Raw genomic sequence first — 17,268 nt, 5'->3', positions numbered from 1 at the left:
CTTCCAACCGGGATCTTGTTGCATTGCTATTGCGACATTGACAGTGCTCTGTGCTCGGCGCGACCACTATGAATGTTTGTGCTCAATCGTCGCGCCTCTTGCGTCTATCACCGACTTCTCAGGTTCTATCTCGCAGACCATGCCCCATGCACAGAGCATTCAAGTCGACGTCTGCCTTTCGAATCCCATCCCGGCCTCTTTCATGAGAGGCGGTACGTCCAAAGGTATCTACCTGAACCGCGCAGACCTCCCTGGTGATACCGCCCAATGGGACCCCATTTTCCTGGGCATCATGGGCTCGCCCGACCCCAAGTACGGCAGACAACTCAACGGCATGGGTGGAGGCGTATCGAGTCTCTCCAAGGTCTGCGTCGTCGGCGCGGCGTCGGAAGAGCAGCGCGCCGCGGGGATCGACGTGGAGTACACCTTCGCCCAGGTGGGCATCCGCGACGAGCTCGTCGACTACTCCGGCAACTGCGGGAACCTCTCCAGCATGATCGGCGTGTTCGCGCTCGACGAGGGCCTCTGCGCGCTGCGCACGGTGGACACGTCCGCCCGCGTGCCGACCGCGACGGTGACTGCGTGGAACACGAACACGCAGAAGCGCATCGACGCGACGTTCCCCGTCTCGTTGGACGACGGGCAGCCGACCGCTCTGCTCGACCTGGAGGAGGAGACTATGGCTGGTGTGTCTGGGAAAGCATCCAGGATCACGCTGGACTTCGTCTCGCCCGGTGGTGCGCGCACGGGCAAGCTGCTCCCGACGGCGCAGCCTGTAGACACCGTTCAGTTCGCATCCGGGGGCGGCGCGGCGGCCGTGCCCATGTCTCTCGTGGACGCCACGAATCCGACCGTCTTCATCACCGCAGACGGCTTGCGTGCTGCGGTGCCGGACACGACTGCATCTGACTACACGAGCGTCCACATCCAGCTCGCCGTGGAACAACTTCGTCGCTTGGGCGCGGAGCGCATGGGGCTCGACCCGGAGGCGGAGGCGCAGCCCAAGATCGCCATTCTCAGCGAGCCCGCAGCGGACGACTCACAGGCGGACATCGTCGTGCACGCGTACTCCATGGGTGTGCTGCACAAAGCAGTCCCCATGACGCTGGGCTTGTGTCTGGGCGTCGCTGCGGGAGTGGAGGGCTCGATCCCCTGGCAGATCGCTCGTGCACGCGGAGCACAGATATCGACGACCACGGGCGATAGCATGGTTAGGATCAGGCATCCGGGCGGCGTTGTAACTGTGGGGGCAGCGAGGAAGGACGGCGAGGTGTCGAGTGCAAAGGTAGTCCGCACGGGCAGGAGACTCATGAAGGGTGTTGTCTGGTGGTAACATCCTGATTAGGGCCCACTTTGTCCAGTCTGTGTTTGCTGTGTACTTGAGCATGACAGGTCATGCACGAAGCAGAAGGTAGAAAATGCATTGCCATAAGATGTGCGCAGAGCAGTCAGTTTGACGAAAGCGACGACAGGACAGCGCGACAGTTAGATACGACGACACAACACCACGTGAGAACACTGCTATCATATACAACACAGAGGACATCCAGTCTGTTTGGCACGAGCAGACGAGAAAGCCTCAGACCTTGACCGCATTGATGCTCTTGTTCCAGGATAGCTCCGGGAACTCGAATACAAATAGGCCGTTCAGGAAACTCTTCCAGTGCGCGTCGTGATCGCGGCGCTGCTGCAGTTCCCGCAGCTGCGACGGCACGGGCGTGTGGACATTGAGCGTGAACACGAAGTCGGAGTGGTCCCGCAGCTGGTAGATGTGCAAAACGTTCTTGCCAGGCGTGACGTATTCACTGAAGTCGACGACCTGATCCGTCTTGCGCTGTGTCGATGGCGCGCGTGAATACAACGTCGTCGCAAGACAAAGATACACTCACCATGAACGGCGGAGAAAGCGTGACCCTGTGCTCGCCATCTGAATTGGTGAGTTCAGCCCAAAGTCGTCCATCTTTGGGCCACTTCATAACGACGTTACGACAGAGCTTCTCGTACGAGGATTCCGCGGCCGTGTCCCTGGATTTTGCCCGTATGTAGTCCACGCAGTCGTTGAAGGGATAGCAGGAAAGTGAAACACATCTATCCCTCGACACGTCGCTAGGGAGTGTGTCAGATGCATGAGCAGGATCAATCTACAGAATATGAACTCACTCGGTAGACTTGTAACGTCCAACCCATCGCGACACAGTCGCCATCAGCTCAGCGTCGACGTCGAACTCGAAACCACTTCATTCTCATCTGATCCGCGCCGACAGTCGAGGACGCGTAGCTCAGAATACGCAAGTGGGCTGTTTAGATCGACCGGGGGTATCGGGATAGGCTGCGCTGTGGCCGGCGGCGGTGTCGGGGTAGGCATCCGTATCTCCCCTTCCTCCGGAGGTATATTGGCCAAAGTGACGGGCGGTTCCTCAGACTCGTCTGCCTCGCCCTCCTCTTTATCGATGTCCTGTTGTTGTGGCGCTTGGACCTCGGCGTCGTCAGGCACACGGAATTGGAGCTCTGTTGTCTGCTCGCCAGCTTTGTCCGCAAAAGGCGCGTCTTGCTTTGTGTCAGCGTCCGCCAAGACAGCTGCAGCAACGCCTTGTTCTACGACAGGATGATCCTCGGTCGGTCCTGGAAGAGGTTGTTGAACGGTAGGAACTTGTTGCGGAATAGGTTGGTCAGCAGTGGGAGCCGGTTCTTCGAGTAGTTGCTCAGTGGACGGCGCTGCTGGGACTGGGTGGTCGACCGTGGCCGTGGTGGGTGCCGGCGTCGGTGAAGGCGACTCGGTCCTTCGTTTTCGACTCACGTCCTGATCGACGCCTTCCGGTTGTTGTAACTGGGAACGCGACCGTTTACGAGGCACGACGGGCTCCTCGAGCGAGGGCGCGCTCAACTCGTCATTGGAGTCGCTCGGGCTTGAAGAGCGAGTTTCCGTCGACCACTCCGCTGGTGCCAGGTGGAACTAGAAATAGTCAGTTAATGGAAAGACCTACGCGTCAGTCGGGAGGACATACGTTGTTAGCTTCCAACTGTGGTTCTTCGGCCACAGCGTCGACGATCCTCAAGGCGATGTTACCGGACATCCCCTTCTTATCAGCTAGCTCCCGGATGACACCTTCGTACGGACGGTCCGTCGATGGCGAGGGTTCGGTTGAGTTGGACGACATAGTGAACTGTAGTGTGGTTGCAGCTGGCTGAGTGTCCACGTCCATGCTTGTGCCCTCCGCTTTATAGGCCACCGCGCCTTCCAGCTGCGGGTGGCCCGCGGCACGCGCCGGCCCCTCAGAGCTGACTACACCGACACGAGGTTTGTCGGTTGGTGGAGGCGAGGACCCACCGGTAGAAGTTGCCCATGGCTGGCTATCGTTGCTTTGACTCGGTGCGGGCTCTCTCACTATGTCCATGGCAACCTCTTCTGTCGTTCCTGCAGGAACTTCAACAGCTGGGCTGCTATCGAGCTCCATGGGCTCGGCATTCCATCCCGCTTGGTCCACTTCGGGACTGTGCACCAGGTCATCCATAACCACGTCTTCCGATGCATGTTCAGGCAGGGAAGCCGTCGCAGACGAGGAAGAAGTCGATTGCACCTGGCCAGCATTCTCTTGTCGCGATTCCTGCCCTTGCAGTGTACCGGAAGTCTCCTCCACCACCTGAGGATCCGCCAAGTTGGTGAAGGCTGGCTTTGACTCTCTGAGCGGTGCTTCATCCCTGTCCTCCATAACGACATCCATCCCCGCTACCCCGGGGTGTGGCACATCTCCGTCCCTTTGTCTTGCCTGTTCCTTCCCAATAGCAGCCTCGGGCGCGCTGCCATTTGTTGGTAGCAAACCCGGCTGCGCCCCGGTCGGCTGCGGATCCACGCGGAAGACCATCAGCCCGGGTGAGTGCTTCTTCCTCTTTACGGGCATGTTCGTAGGAGGCATGTTCCCCGAGACGACATGCAACTCTTGCGACGGCCTCTTTTTCTTGGATGACTTCGGCGAGCCTGGGGAAGTGGCCTGTGCGCGAAGGTCGAGTTCCGCTGGTTTGCCCGGGGGAAAGGCAGCTGGTACCGCTGGGATTGACGGCGCTGGTTCCGCTGCAGATGTAGCAGTAACAGAGGTTGTCTCTGCCGGGGCCGCGGGAACAGGCGTCGATTGCTTTGATGCGGCTGCTTCAGGAGCAGCAGTCGAAGATGCTGGAGCGACGGTCGCTCCATTTGATGTAGGGGCTTCTAGATGCTCGAATGCGCTCGCGGTTGCCGTACCGCTAGTCCTCGAGCCAGAGGGGCCCGGTACAGACCCTTCCCTCGGTGTCTGAGGATCGGCGTGTACGCTCGGCGTAGATTCCGCCTTGCCCGCGGACACGGCGCTCGCGATCGACGGCGAGGCGGGCTGCCCGGTCTTGTTCGCCTTGGCAGACTCCCAGTCCGCCAGGTCGGCCAAGATGAAGTCGTCCTCAGTCAGCCGTTTCTTTTTCTTCTTCGCTTTCCGCTTTGGGGGCGCGGAGATCGACTCGGTGGCCGGGACTGTTGAGGGCCCAGCTATTGGTGTCGAGGGGGTAGGCTCGACTGCTGGCACGCCTATGCTTGGAGAACGCACGCTGCCGTTGGCCGTCGGTGCGGACAGGGTAGGGGTGGAGAGCCCCGGCGAGAACGCGGGCGGAGTCTGCTGGGGTTCCTGCCTCAGCGAAGAAGGCAGGACATGAATGGAAACGGGCGGAATGGCATGTCTGTCCCGCGAGAGTGAGAGTTGAGGCGTCCCTAGCTCCACTGCACTCGAGTTCGAAGTCCCCGTTGGATGTGCTACAAACAACGGTCATCACTTCTACTCGTTATGCACCAGCGGACTTCGCACTGACCTGCGATCAACGGTCCCGGAACGACCGGGGCCGATAGACGATTCACAGGTGAGGCTGAATGTGCTACTCTGTCCGTTGGATGCGGTGAAATACCATGAGGTGGCAGATGTTGCGCTGTCTGCTTCCGAGGCGGATCGACGTCAATCGCCTGCAGGAGGGCACGCAAACGAGCTATTAGTGACGACATAAATAATGCTTCAGGAAGAACTGCAGTGGAGTGCTTGAATGCGCTTACCCTGAAGCTGAGGCTCTGGGAAGAGGTGGTAGTAGGGTGCCACTGTCCGGAGCAACTTGATGTAGGGATCGGCCCATAATTTGAGCGATTCAGGGCATTCGCTCATGTGGAACGGTTTGTCAGGTGCATTGCTGTGACGACGTACTTGGGCGTGGGCAGTCTATGGGCGTTCATGGTTCAGCTTTCTGCATTGAACATTGTTCTGAAAGGTAACATCATGCTCCATAACAAGAGAGAGCACTCATGTATGAGTATACAGCGCGCGCAAGCTGCAATGTCTACATCTCCGCCCTGGTTCGCCTCGACCACTCCGTGTTTCGGCATGCCACTGACTGCTCATGCCACTGACTGCTCATGCCACAGCCCGTCGTTTCACTTACAGCTTTCTTGGCCAGTTCAGGGCCCATGATAATGCATTCATCGCACAGTCCCACATTCGCGACGAACAGGCAGTTCGTTCGCGTGAAATGACCTAAGCAAGCAAGAACTGAACATACCTCTAGCAACTCGACGATCTACAGGTGCCTTTCTTGATCAGGTGCGTTGTACCATGCAGCAAGCGTTGCGCACTCACCACCGGCCTTGCAAAAGGATAGTATGCCTTTGCTCGCGCTGCCCACAACGCCAACTTCTCTGCCGTGGCAGCATACAGGCCTACGTTGTTTTCCGCCAGATTCCTACGGAAGAGAGGGAACAACTTCTCGTTGTTCTTCTCCGCATTGTTCTTCTCCGCCGCCATCGGGCGTTGGTTGGATCCCGTCCAGGAAGGCGCGTGCGCGATACGTTCCGAGAGTTTTGGCAGTGGTCTAAGTCTCGCGGAAAGTAAGTAATGGGCGGCACACGCGTCGGCGCGCGAAGGTCGAATTTGATCGCCGACACGGAAGTTTCCTCTTTTAGCAACGATACCTAGTCTACTTGCTGTACTGAAAGCAAGGTTCTGTGGTCTAATGGTTATGACGTCTGCTTCACACCTATGGTTAGGGATTTTATCGCTGAAGGCTCCCGGTTCATCCCGGGCAGAATCATTTTGCAGACTTTGACCTTCGTCTGCTTATCCTTCGTCTGCTTATGTAAAGCTAGTTTGCTTGGCGTTCATTGGATCGACTGCATGTTTGATACTCTCCGTTACGTTGAACCTCTACTTATGTACAGTACCTACATCGATTCAAGACGCAGTGGAAGATATCAACAACACGGAAGTACGTACTTTTTTTCTCATTGTGTGAGCATGATGGAATACCGTACATGTGCGTTACTATCTGCAGTCATCTCAGGGTTACGCTCACCGCACACCTCTCATGCTACTTACATGACTCAGCTTTCCAGTCAAGATGTCGAATTTTGTCGTACGTACATGATACAGATGACCTTTGTCGACGTCTCAACGTTATCTCGAATCGTAGGAAGACGCGGGCAGAAGACAGCCGTGCGGAGCTCCTTCAGCTCCATCGGCGTAGGTGTGACTTGTTTTCCCGTCTGTCGATAAGCGGGCTGAGTACTGGAGATCCTACACCTTCTATCTCTCCACTGCGAGCCGGTGACGTATATAGGTAAGGACTCCTGCGAACATACGGTCGACATACTGACTTCTCATTGTCCTGACTCAATGTCTGCCTCACTTACTGACCCGCCTGCTCCCAAACAGTCGCCTGTTACACGAGATGTCCTTCAGCAGACGGCCGCCAAGATCGGCATTTGCGTACCAGCCGAGAAGGAGGACGAGTTCACCGACATGCTAGCGAGTGCAAGGGAAGCAATGCAGCAAGTCTTGGCCATGGATGGTACGCGAAGTTCCATATCCGCAGATCCTGGACGCTGAGGATCGACTCTGAAATACATATAGACTACTACCCAGTACCTGAGGTTCAGAGGTACCCTCGCACTGACATAGCCACTGTTGCTTCGGGCGAGAATCCGTACAACGCCTGGGCTACCAAGGTAGTCGTAGAGGACGTAAACAAGGAGGAAGCAGAGGCCGGTATCCTCACGGGCAAACGGGTGGTCCTGAAGGTAATGCTACAATCGACTCAGAGAACGTCTTGTTTGATTACGCAAATAATGCCTCGACCGTACAGGACAACGTTTGTCTCGCTGGCGTTCCCTGTCACTTCGGTACAGATGTCTTCACAGACTGGGTACCCCAAACCGATGCTACGGTCGTCACTCGCGTGCTCGAAGCGGGCGGAACCGTGCGTTTGTCAGAGTACGATAGTGCTTTCTCGTTGTCTGACTCTTTCAACGCAGATTGTCGGAAAGGCGACGTGCGAAAGCTGTTCGTGATGTTATCAGCAATCCAGTCCAGGAAGGCTCTGATGTCGGTAAACCTATGTAGTCTCCGCATTCGGGATCTCGAACACCTCAGCCCTCGGACCCGTGGGCAACCCGTACGACAAGATACGGTCCGCTGGTGGCTCCAGCTCTGGCTGCGGCGTGCTCGTCGTAATAGGCGAAGCTGACCTCGCCATCGGCGGAGATCAAGGAGGTTCCATCCGCCTGGTCAGTTCAAACTTATGCACCTCCCAGTCACACGCCACTAATCGTCCTGCTGTCCTAGCCCGCCTCGCACGTTGGCATCGTCGGCCTCAAACCCACCTTCGGGCTTGTACCCTACACGGGCATCGTCTCCAACGAGGTGTCGCTCGACCACACCGGGCCCATGTCCCCCGACGTCCTCTCGAACGCGCTCCTCCTCCGCGCCATCGCGGGCACGGACGGGATCGATGACAGGCAGATCGCTGGCACGCCCTCGCGCGCGCACGTCCCGGACTACCCCGCGCTCCTCACAGCCGCGCGAGCGCGCCCTGGGGCCCTCCTGCAGGTCGGCTTGCCGTCGGACGCGACTGCCTCGGAACCTGGGCAGACGCGCAAAATGCGGGTGGGGATCTTGAAGGAGGGCGGAATGTGCCAGGCCGCGGATCCGAGGGTCGTGGAGTGCGTGACACGCGCGGCGCGGAAGTTCGAAGATCTCGGTGCGGAGGTGGTCGAGGTCAGCGTACCGGGGCATGTGCAGGCGTCGTTGATTGGCCGTGTGCAGAGGTGTGTGTCCGCATGTGGGAAGCGCGGGCTTCCCAGACTGACTGCGTGCGCGACAGGTTCTCGCAAGCAAACAACATGCTCGGTCGTGCGAGCGGGACGCGGCAGTTGTACCTGACCGACTTCGTAGAGAAAGTCCTTCCATGGAACCAGGAGAAGTTCGATAAGGTCAGGCCCAACCCCTCCCGGATCTGAATCGCACTCAGCGGTACCACCGACAGCTCTTCGCAAACTCCGCGAACATTCTCATCAATGGCATTTACGCCGACGAACATTATCCCCAGGTGAGCACGGGACTTGAGTCGACGGCTATAGTTGTTGAGCTTGCTTAGCTTCACGGCAAGACGCACAATCTCTTCCGCAGGCTGCGATCAGAGTACGACGCAGTTCTAGAGAACGTCGACGTCCTGGTCATGCCAACAGTTCCTTGGGTCCCGAAGGTCATGCAGGTCAGGCGCCTTCATGTATCGATAATGTCGTACCGTAAACTCACTATCTGCACCTAGCCACGGGAGGCGTCGCTCCTTGATCACTACAAGGACTACAACGGACTGGTACGTATCTCGTACGAGTTCATATGCTGGGCAAACACTGAGATCGCCCATTAGACGTTCAACACGCTTCCATACAACAACACTGGCCACCCAGCGCTGTCTATTCCTTGGGGATGCTTTCGCCGCCCGAAGGCCCAGACGACCTACGCCTACCGATTGGCATGCAGCTCGTCGGAAGGTTCTGGGAGGAGCTGACGCTATACAAGGCTGCGTTGGCGTGGAGCGATGCTTGCAACTGGAAAGAACTCTGAGGGAGCAGGTCATTCAGCGGATCTCTACGAAAGTATTGGTACTAGAATGCAGCCGGATGATTGGAGGTACAGGTCTATTCTACACAAACACACAACTACAGCACAGATTGTCCTCAATTGTTTACAGCCACTCTATGGTCTGGTGAGAAGTGGATGAGACACATAATCCGATGAGACAAGACTGTAGGGACTTACAGCAGGGGTTTGGACGAGATGTCGTAGGTAACCCGGTTGATACCCGCAACCTCGTTTGTAATCCGGGAGGAGATTTTCTTCAACACGTCCGCGGGGAACACGAACCTGCACACAAACACACACACGACATCAGTCACCCCGACATCACGTCCCCCACGCCAGCTGCACACTCACCAATCAGCCGTCATGAAGTCCTCGCTCTGCACCGCTCGCAACGCGATGACCTGCTCGTACGTGCGCTTGTCGCCCATGACGCCGACGGCACGCACAGGCAGCAGCACCGCGAACGCTTGGCTGATGCTTTCGTACAGGCCCGCCGCGCGGATCTCCTCGATGTAGATGCTGTCCGCCTTCTGCAGGATCTGCACCTGCTCGCGGGTAACTGGGCCCAAGATACGGATCGCGAGGCCGGGACCGGGGAACGGGTGCCGCTGCACGAGCGGGGCGGGGATGGAGAGGAGGCGTCCGAGAGCGCGAACCTCGTCTTCAAAGCGGCAAAAATCAGAACTATTGTGAGACAGTATGAGGAAGGATGTATTACCTTTGAAGAGCTCGCGCAGGGGCTCAATGAGCTTGAGCTTCATGTCCTTGAGCAGGCCACCGACGTTGTGATGTGTCTTGATCGTCGCACTCGGGCCCTTGAAACTGATGCTCTCAATCACGTCCGGGTAGAGCGTGCCCTGCAGCAACCACTCAATCTCGCCCTTGGCCTCGGCGCCCTCACGCTCCTCCGCCTCGGCGACGGCCTCGATCTCAGCCGCCACCTCCTCAAACACGTTGATGAAGGTGTTTCCAATGATCCGCCGCTTCTGCTCGGGGTCCTCGACTCCGGCGAGCCGCGAGAAGAAGAGGTCAGACGCGTCTTTGACCACCAGATTTACACCCAGGTCGCGGTTGAGCATTGTGTGCACCTGTTGTGCTTCGTTGAGACGGAGAACACCATTATCAACCATGATGGCGTGGAATCTGAAACGAGGCGTGTATGTGAGTACAGTACGATTGAGAGGTGACATTGAGGGCATACCTGTCTCCGATGGCTTCATGCATGAGTTTTGCAGCGACAGTGCTGTCAACACCACCGCTTACGGCACCGATGACACGGCCCTTCGGTCCACAGATCTGCCTGATCCGTGCAATCTCCTTGCCAATGAACTCCTCCTATACACGGTCATGAGCCTCATCAAAATAGCCTAGCAAACGAAGAACAGGACCGACCATTGTCCAATTCGACTTGCACCCGCAGATCTTCAAGACGAAGTTGCCAATCACCTCCTTGCCTTTGGGAGAGTGAGTGACTTCTGGGTGGAACTGGATGCCATATAGCGGCTTGCTGTTGTGTGCGAGTGCGGCGTAGGGAGCAGTCGTGGTGCGACCGATAACGTGGAAGTCTGCCGGCGGCTCGGAGAGCTGGTCGCCGTGCGACATCCACACCTAACGAGAGGTTGAAATTAACGTCGTGTGACAGGGGCAGGGGAGACACTGTACGTACTTGCATCTCTTCTCCGAGTCCCTCGAAGAGTGCATCGGCCGTCTGTATACCAAAGCCAGATCTGTTGATTTGAATCTGCGCGAATCCGTACTCTCGGTGATCGCATTTGGACACTTTCCCCTTCAACTGCCATGCAATCTCCTACTTGGCCTAGACGTAAGGTGCCTGTTCCCCGATCTTGTGGGCCAATCCAGGGGCTTACCTGAAGGCCATAGCAAATGCCCAGAATAGGGACTCCCAACTCGAAGACATCAGGGTCAACGTGAGGAGCATCAGCATCGTACACAGAGTAAGGCGACCCCGAGAGGATGATGCCTAGACGATCACTGAGAAGGGTTCCGCCTATGTAGATGGTCGCGACTCACCCTTAGGCTTCCAACTGAGTGCCTTGACCTTCTGAGTGCATGGCATGAGTTCAGCATACACATTGAGCTCGCGGCATCTCCTAGTAATGAGGTGACTGTACTGTAGATGAGCTTTAGCTTGGCCAACTGAGAGATGACCCTGACATACCTGGGAGCCGAAGTCCAGGATGAGGATAGTATCGAATTGGTCGTGAATCTCAGCCATCGCTCGCTGTGATAGAGGATGTTAGAGAAGACTGAGGCGGGACTGGAACGAGCAAGGTGGCTGAGGCGCGGATGGCAAACCGCGCGACTCTGCAGCGCGTCGAAATATTTTTTGGACGTGACTCGCGTTCCGCGCCAGGCGTTCGCGGTCACATGCTCTCATAGTGCAGCGCGAACCCCGCGTAGTACGCCCGCATCCACCGGAAACGCATGTTTACTTTAATTGAGATGTTGACGACACATACTTAGCACGTCATACGAGTAGCATAAAGTTGAGAAATTGAAAATAGCTGCTATCACAAATGCTTGAACGTAGCATCATAGTGCTGCAGAGGCGTGCCAGATAGTATATTGAATGGGCAGGACCTCGTTGAAACTTGGTCGACGTCGCCATAAGCTAGATGCATGTAAAGAATGCGTTGTGTGTAACATCACAGTAATGAGGGGAGTGGGCTATTCGGTACAGCCCAGCTACAGGTAGTAGTACACGTATCGTAACAACAGACTAAAAGGGGTGGGTAACAGCGATACGATAGCAATGTATGGCTAGGGATAATTGACACATCAAGATACAATACCAGTCCCGATTGTCCCAGTTGCGACATGATAACGTACTGCACGGTCCGGATATCCTAGCCTTACGAAACGACGGGGTTGGGTGTACCCCGTCCACGTCCTCCTCGGTACCCTCGATATTCTCCTCGCGGCGGCCCTCCCCGCCCCCGATTAGCGTTGGGCACAAACCCACCACGACCACGGTCACCGAAGCCTCCTCGAGATTGTCCCGCAGGGGCGCCTCTAGGCGGTACGAAATTTCCTCGAGGTGCAAATGGTGCCTTGCCCCTGCCGCCGTTCACGACTGGTACTCGTGCTGCGTTGAAGTCGTTCTGCCCAGAAGACTGCTCTCCGAGAGGTACTCCTCGGCCATTGACGTATGGCTGGTCATCAACAGGTCGTCCACCGCCATTGGATACTACATGTGCAGCGGATATCGAGCCTCCGCGACCATTCGGCGTGCCTTGATGTGCGCCGCGGCCGTTGGCAATGTGTGATGGTCCACCGCGACCATTCATGAACGCACCGCGGCCACGATTGGGATTCGTCATGATGTGCACCGGCACACCTTGGCTGTGAGCGTCGTAAGTATCTACCTCTTCGTACGATACCAGATCCAATCGACATACCTTGGCGGTGCAGGTCGGAACCCGGCAACAGCCTGCTGCCCATGGGGTGGCTGAATCGCAGGAACAGGTCCGAAACGTGGTTTGAACGGTGCCGTCGGCCTCTGCTGTGTTGGCTCCTTAGGGTTCGTCGATGCGATGAACTGCGGGTTGGTCAGATTCAAGCAGGAAGTGAACTCCACCGTCGCGCCGCGGTACTGTGAACACCTGTCTCCGAGCGTCGTCCCGGACATGAACGGCGCGTCCCAGACGACGTCCATCGACTTCGCATTCATCCCAATGACGATGCCCTTCAGCGACAAGGGCACGCTACCGGAGTCCTGTACCATGGTAACCCGGTCACCGAGTACAAAGTGCTGATTTTGCAGCCGGTAGACAGCGTGCGCGGGCTTCAAGACAGCCTGCCGAGGTATCCCCTTGACCATTGCCTTCTTGATCGCATCGGGGGACTTCGTCGAGGTGATCTCGTCCGCAAGTGCTTCGATCTCTCTGACAGTCTCCTACAAGAAAAAGGCAATCGGTAAACCGCAACGACTAAATGACATCCATTTACGTACCTTCTTGAGTTGGTCACAGAAGAGCGAGACTGGCTCGAAATCGCGGACCCCTTTCGATTGCAACCATTGCTTCACCTCCTTCACACGACTGTCGGCATCAGCGCCAGGGAAAATATCGGAGGCGGTCAACATCGCGTCGCCACCTCGGTCCAGGGTCCGCATGACCTCAGGATACTTCTCCTGTATCGAGTTCAGGCGGTCCCGCTACAATGTCCAGCAGAGACCACGACTAACCTTGTACTCCCGAATAAAATCTACTGCCTTTTCGCTGAATTCCCATGCGCGGCCGTCCTTGCGTGAGTAATCGATGACTTTCAGGCCCTTCGCCTCGAACTTCAGACTCAGGCCGAGGTTGTTCTTCTGTCCATCGCCAGTGATGACCATGAAGCTCGACGTGATCTTCGACAACGCTCGCCCGGAGAGTCCGACCATGTCGGCAGCCTTGAATGATGGGAAATACCTACTCGACATGCGGTGGTTGACGATGCTTGTGAACTTGTCATTCTCGGCTTTCTCAGACGGGAAGAACTATATGGACTATCAGCACGTCGGAAAAAAAAGAACGAGGGCGCAAATGTACCGCAAGAATGACCGAGAGTGTATCCGTATTTGTGGCTGAGACTGAGGCGGCCACTCCGTAGGCGTGCTCTCCGAGGAAGAAGACCTTGCTTCCATCTGGAAATTCTTCAGACAACGGTGGCGGGTCCTTCTCCATATATCTAGGGTCTTCTGACACGACTTCCGACACGGTCAACTGTACAGGCTGCTCTGTCTCTTTCTCAGGACCCTCGTAGTCCTTCACGAAAGCACCTGTGTCTAAGCGCTTCATACCTACATAGAGAAAGGTCACTTCACGCGGCAACTGATATGAAGCACTGGAACTCACCCTTCAGGGGCCGTACGTGCACGAGGAACTCTATGTCGCCCGTGATGACACCACATCTCTTCGAATAGAACTGCTCTTTCTGCTCGGCCTTCGACTTCCACATTGCGAGACCCTGCTGTGAGTGCGGGTTGGAGTAAACCTTCAGCGGTTTTCCAGGGATCACAGCCATCTTCTCGTATTTGAACAGCGAGTCTGACACCGCCGACACCATGCCTTCCTGCAGGAAGGGCCAGCCAATAAACGTACGCTGGCCGATCATCTCTTTCGCGACGTCCTCCGCCTTGCGGTGCTCGTGCGGGTTCTCGATGTGCACGATCATCGACTTGTTGCGACTTTCAGACCCATGTACGTTGACGCCGTGGTAGCCCAGCGCCGCAGTGTGCGGGAGGGTCTGGAGAGATGGAAAGCCTGCTAACGAATCTGCACCGAGGTGGACGCCGTCCAAAAGACCTTCGACAAGGTGCAATCCGTTGAGGGTAGGGAGATCGAAGGGCACCATCTTGCAGTAGCACCGATACAGAGTTGGGAAGAAGCCGGGTAAGGAAGATGGGTAGGTGGTTGGCTCCCCTCCGTTGTATGCGAATTTGGTGCTCGTTCCGAAGGAATTACGACGCCGTTCTTCATCGGTCAAACGGTGCTCTCGCGCTGTGGTCCAGGTGAGTCGTTGAGTGCCTGCGTGTGTGCATATCATACTGACCTTTCATCGCGGCGAGGAGCCGCTTTTCCTCGATGAAGGGGATTTTGACAATTGCCTCCCACTCGGCCTTCTTCCCGTTGAGGTCCTGTTCGAACTCTTCAGGATAGAAGTCGATGATAGGGGAATTAGGGTCCGTCATTAGTTCCTGTGATACCGCGACTTTAGAGTTAGTCGAACCATCCGTGTACGAAGGCCTACCTTGAAGGCCAGCGGAATAAGCTCTCTGCTAGCTGCGGGAAGCACACCCATCAGCTGTTCAAACGGCCGGAATGGGGTCCCCAAGTCGAAATTGAATGTCATCTGATCAATACCCTTGAGGTCTTCGACGATGTCAGACAAGCACGGACTAATAAGGATGTCACTGACCTGAAATTCGGGGAGCATAGTGGTAGTTGTAGAACCACGACCAAGAGGCAACTCCGCTGTAATAGTAGTGCATGACCCACTGCATGCCCTCGATATAACGGTAGATCAGAGGATGCATCTCCTCCGGACGGTCGTAAGAAATCTCCAGTTTGCCCTGGGAGACGAATCAGTGGTTGAGCCGAGCAACAGCGCGTATAGGGCCGACCGACGGACCTTGTAATAGTTGCTCTTCCACTCGTCCATCTTGTCGTGGATAGACATCTCATACCGAGCATCAAAATCACCATCCTTGTCTTCTTCCATCACCTTCGCCTTCTCGTACTTTGCCAGGACACGATCGACGGCTGCCCTGCTCTCCTCGTCATCCTCGTCCTCCCACACGTCATCCTCTTCGCCCTCTCCTTCTGGTTCTAGCGCCTCCCCGTTATCCGGCAGCGGCTCATCGAGCTCACCGGGGAACCGCCACGTTATGAGGTTCTGGTCATCCTCGTCGTACTCATCCCACGTCAAGGACAAATGCAGCTCCTCAGCAAGGTTAGTGATAAATAATCGATCTCGAGCAGGAAAGATGTTCGGCATCGCGAGCCGAGTCCTCCGTGTCTCTGGGGATGTCGAATCCCTGTGCTGCAGAATGAACCCCTTGACTTTTTCGAAGACTTGTCGCTGTGTCCTTGTGAGGACTGTGGCGTTGTCAGCGACTGAGGTGACGGGATTGGCCGACATGTCACGTACCCAGCTTGTTCCGCCTCCTTGCAGGCTCCATCTCCTTTACGTGCTTCGCCTGCTTCCCCTTGTACCAGTTCAGGTCCGCGTACTCCTTCTCGAAAACCTCCCGCTCCCAGTCAGCCATCTCGTCCAGAATGACTTGTAGCCGCTTCGTGTTGATAACACCGCTCTCGTTCAAATACCCATCTGCCAAGGGAAGTTAGACATTGCGGAATCAGAGTAAGAACATACGGACCTAGGGACGGTAGGACCTTCTTATACACATCGAATAGCTTCTCCAGACCGTTCTCATGAATGTGAAGATCCGGTAGGTTAGGTAAGAAATCGTTTCCGACGAATACTGCCAGCAGAATAAAATCGTCGATGACGTGCTCCAGACTGTAATCGAACGGGAGCACCGGTTCAATGTCGTGGAACTCGAGATCCAGATATTCTCGCATCAGTGTTAGATGCAGCAAATAGAAGTTGATGGATTCAAGGCTAGGATCTTGCTTTCAGCCTACGAGCGAAAACGAGGTAGCATTACAAGGACATACCTCTTGTTGCCTTTGCTCTTTGAAGCGGGCCCAAATTCACCTCTTCTCGTAGTAGGCAGAAGTGCGGATCATGGCTTAACAGCCCAGCATGATGAGATCCGCATCGAGCCCGTACAAGCAATGGCGAATGTTAGGATCGTAGTCCGGTTGCGCACGGGACAGCCGGATGTACTCCATGATCTTGTGTTCGCCTTCTCCTGGACGTCGTGTCCTGACAACACGACGTTGACGTCTCGCCAGTTGGCATCCTCCGATATCTTCTTGTTCACGAAGTAACGCAACTGTTCAGACAAGCGTGCCATGAACTCCGTGCCTTGCAGTGGTCGGCATTATGCTCAGTACCACGGCTAGAAAAGTGGTTGCGACGCACCTGGTGTGATGCAGTTACTGTCAAACGCTTTCGATTCCGGCAGCTTCTCCCCTTTCCGCTCTGCCTTCTCTTTGACCTCTTTCGCCTCCTTCGCCGTACGGAACCGACGACTCCGTTGCTGGTTCATCTTTGCACGCGGGGCGACACCATCTATGCCATAAAGAACAACTTCTTTGGCTTGATTTTGCTGAAGAGGTGGTCGACATAGGCGAAGATGGAGGTAAAGATCTGCTCTTCGGATAGCCGGAAGTGTGCATCTCCGTCATTGGGATGAGAGCCTGCCTGGAGTGTCAGAGTGCACGCAGCACAAGACTCTGGGTAACACTCACAGTTGTGAATGATGCCGTTGAAGTCCACTAAAGGTTGTCTAGTTCATCCTTTCAGACAAGCTACCCCGGTCGTCGAAGATGTCACATACCGAACTCGGGGATCTTGTTCTCTTGAATGAGTTGTGATGTCAAGGGATAACGTTCCCTAGGCACGATCAGACGGTGGGAAGCTTGCCTGCTGGAGAAACTCACGATATATATCTGAAGAACTGCACAGACAGTGTCAGAGCCACCAAGCAAGCAGGCGACGGATTGGCTGACGACTAACCTTGGGAATTCCTGTTGGGTATAGTGAGTACTATGCCATTTGAGTTCACTGATGAGTGTACCACTCACCCATCTTGGACAATGCACAGTATGTTCAGCAGGTTCGGTAGATGAGCAGTAGACCTGCTCCTGAGGTGAGTGTCGGTGTAGCGCTGGGGGCGCGCGAAGGCGCGCGTTCTCCGCATTCTCCATCACGT

At 56.0% G+C, this 17,268-nt stretch overlaps 5 protein-coding genes and 1 non-coding gene across 6 annotated transcripts; 3 read left to right on the top strand and 3 right to left on the bottom strand.

The window, feature by feature from the left end:
* Nucleotides 1-139: 139 nt before the first annotated feature.
* Nucleotides 140-1,333, top strand: B0H18DRAFT_1084551 (PrpF protein; the record flags this gene model as incomplete). Its single annotated transcript, XM_048031804.1, has 1 exon — nucleotides 140-1,333. The coding sequence occupies one exon, from the start codon at nucleotides 140-142 to the stop codon at nucleotides 1,331-1,333; it is 1,194 nt and encodes a 397-aa protein (XP_047894805.1).
* A 721-nt stretch (nucleotides 1,334-2,054) lies between these two features.
* B0H18DRAFT_256992 (uncharacterized protein) lies at nucleotides 2,055-5,393 on the bottom strand. Its single transcript, XM_048037316.1, has 5 exons — nucleotides 5,066-5,393; nucleotides 4,831-5,001; nucleotides 3,006-4,774; nucleotides 2,161-2,953; nucleotides 2,055-2,106 (listed from the first exon to the last, which is right to left on the bottom strand). The coding sequence occupies exons 1-4, from the start codon at nucleotides 5,169-5,171 to the stop codon at nucleotides 2,204-2,206; spliced, it is 2,796 nt and encodes a 931-aa protein (XP_047894804.1). The 5' UTR covers nucleotides 5,172-5,393; the 3' UTR covers nucleotides 2,055-2,106; nucleotides 2,161-2,203.
* A 605-nt stretch (nucleotides 5,394-5,998) lies between these two features.
* On the top strand, nucleotides 5,999-6,090 carry B0H18DRAFT_t79. The gene has a single exon. It is a non-coding gene; the product is annotated as a tRNA-Val (tRNA).
* Nucleotides 6,091-6,671: 581 nt separating this feature from the next.
* Nucleotides 6,672-8,903, top strand: B0H18DRAFT_1084550 (amidase signature domain-containing protein; the record flags this gene model as incomplete). Its single annotated transcript, XM_048031803.1, has 11 exons — nucleotides 6,672-6,846; nucleotides 6,909-7,075; nucleotides 7,141-7,254; nucleotides 7,310-7,337; nucleotides 7,398-7,561; nucleotides 7,620-8,101; nucleotides 8,158-8,266; nucleotides 8,320-8,382; nucleotides 8,431-8,547; nucleotides 8,707-8,708; nucleotides 8,747-8,903. The coding sequence occupies 11 exons, from the start codon at nucleotides 6,672-6,674 to the stop codon at nucleotides 8,901-8,903; spliced, it is 1,578 nt and encodes a 525-aa protein (XP_047894803.1).
* A 191-nt stretch (nucleotides 8,904-9,094) lies between these two features.
* B0H18DRAFT_874865 (GMP synthase) lies at nucleotides 9,095-11,157 on the bottom strand (the record flags this gene model as incomplete). Its single annotated transcript, XM_048040383.1, has 9 exons — nucleotides 9,095-9,203; nucleotides 9,273-9,582; nucleotides 9,640-10,064; nucleotides 10,123-10,256; nucleotides 10,314-10,529; nucleotides 10,588-10,728; nucleotides 10,790-10,902; nucleotides 10,953-11,052; nucleotides 11,101-11,157. 9 exons carry the CDS (start codon nucleotides 11,155-11,157, stop codon nucleotides 9,095-9,097), a joined length of 1,605 nt encoding a protein of 534 aa, XP_047894802.1.
* Nucleotides 11,158-11,412: 255 nt separating this feature from the next.
* On the bottom strand, nucleotides 11,413-17,263 carry B0H18DRAFT_1001104 (exonuclease II; the record flags this gene model as incomplete). The annotated part of the gene is made up of 21 exons (XM_048028274.1): nucleotides 11,413-12,284; nucleotides 12,341-12,837; nucleotides 12,895-13,074; nucleotides 13,129-13,422; nucleotides 13,475-13,725; nucleotides 13,781-14,425; nucleotides 14,478-14,622; nucleotides 14,676-14,797; nucleotides 14,844-14,997; nucleotides 15,057-15,523; nucleotides 15,576-15,755; nucleotides 15,805-16,049; nucleotides 16,102-16,179; nucleotides 16,221-16,285; nucleotides 16,309-16,418; nucleotides 16,476-16,585; nucleotides 16,642-16,753; nucleotides 16,805-16,831; nucleotides 16,894-16,949; nucleotides 16,997-17,013; nucleotides 17,141-17,263. The coding sequence occupies 21 exons, from the start codon at nucleotides 17,261-17,263 to the stop codon at nucleotides 11,795-11,797; spliced, it is 4,368 nt and encodes a 1,455-aa protein (XP_047894801.1). The 3' UTR covers nucleotides 11,413-11,794.
* Between the last annotated feature and the right edge of the window lie 5 nt (nucleotides 17,264-17,268).

This window comes from Fomitopsis serialis (genome assembly GCF_022376445.1).
Source record: "Fomitopsis serialis strain Sig1Antser10 chromosome Unknown B0H18scaffold_24, whole genome shotgun sequence".
Taxonomy (NCBI): domain Eukaryota; kingdom Fungi; phylum Basidiomycota; class Agaricomycetes; order Polyporales; family Fomitopsidaceae; genus Fomitopsis; species Fomitopsis serialis.
This window is presented reverse-complemented; position numbering and strand designations above follow the sequence as displayed.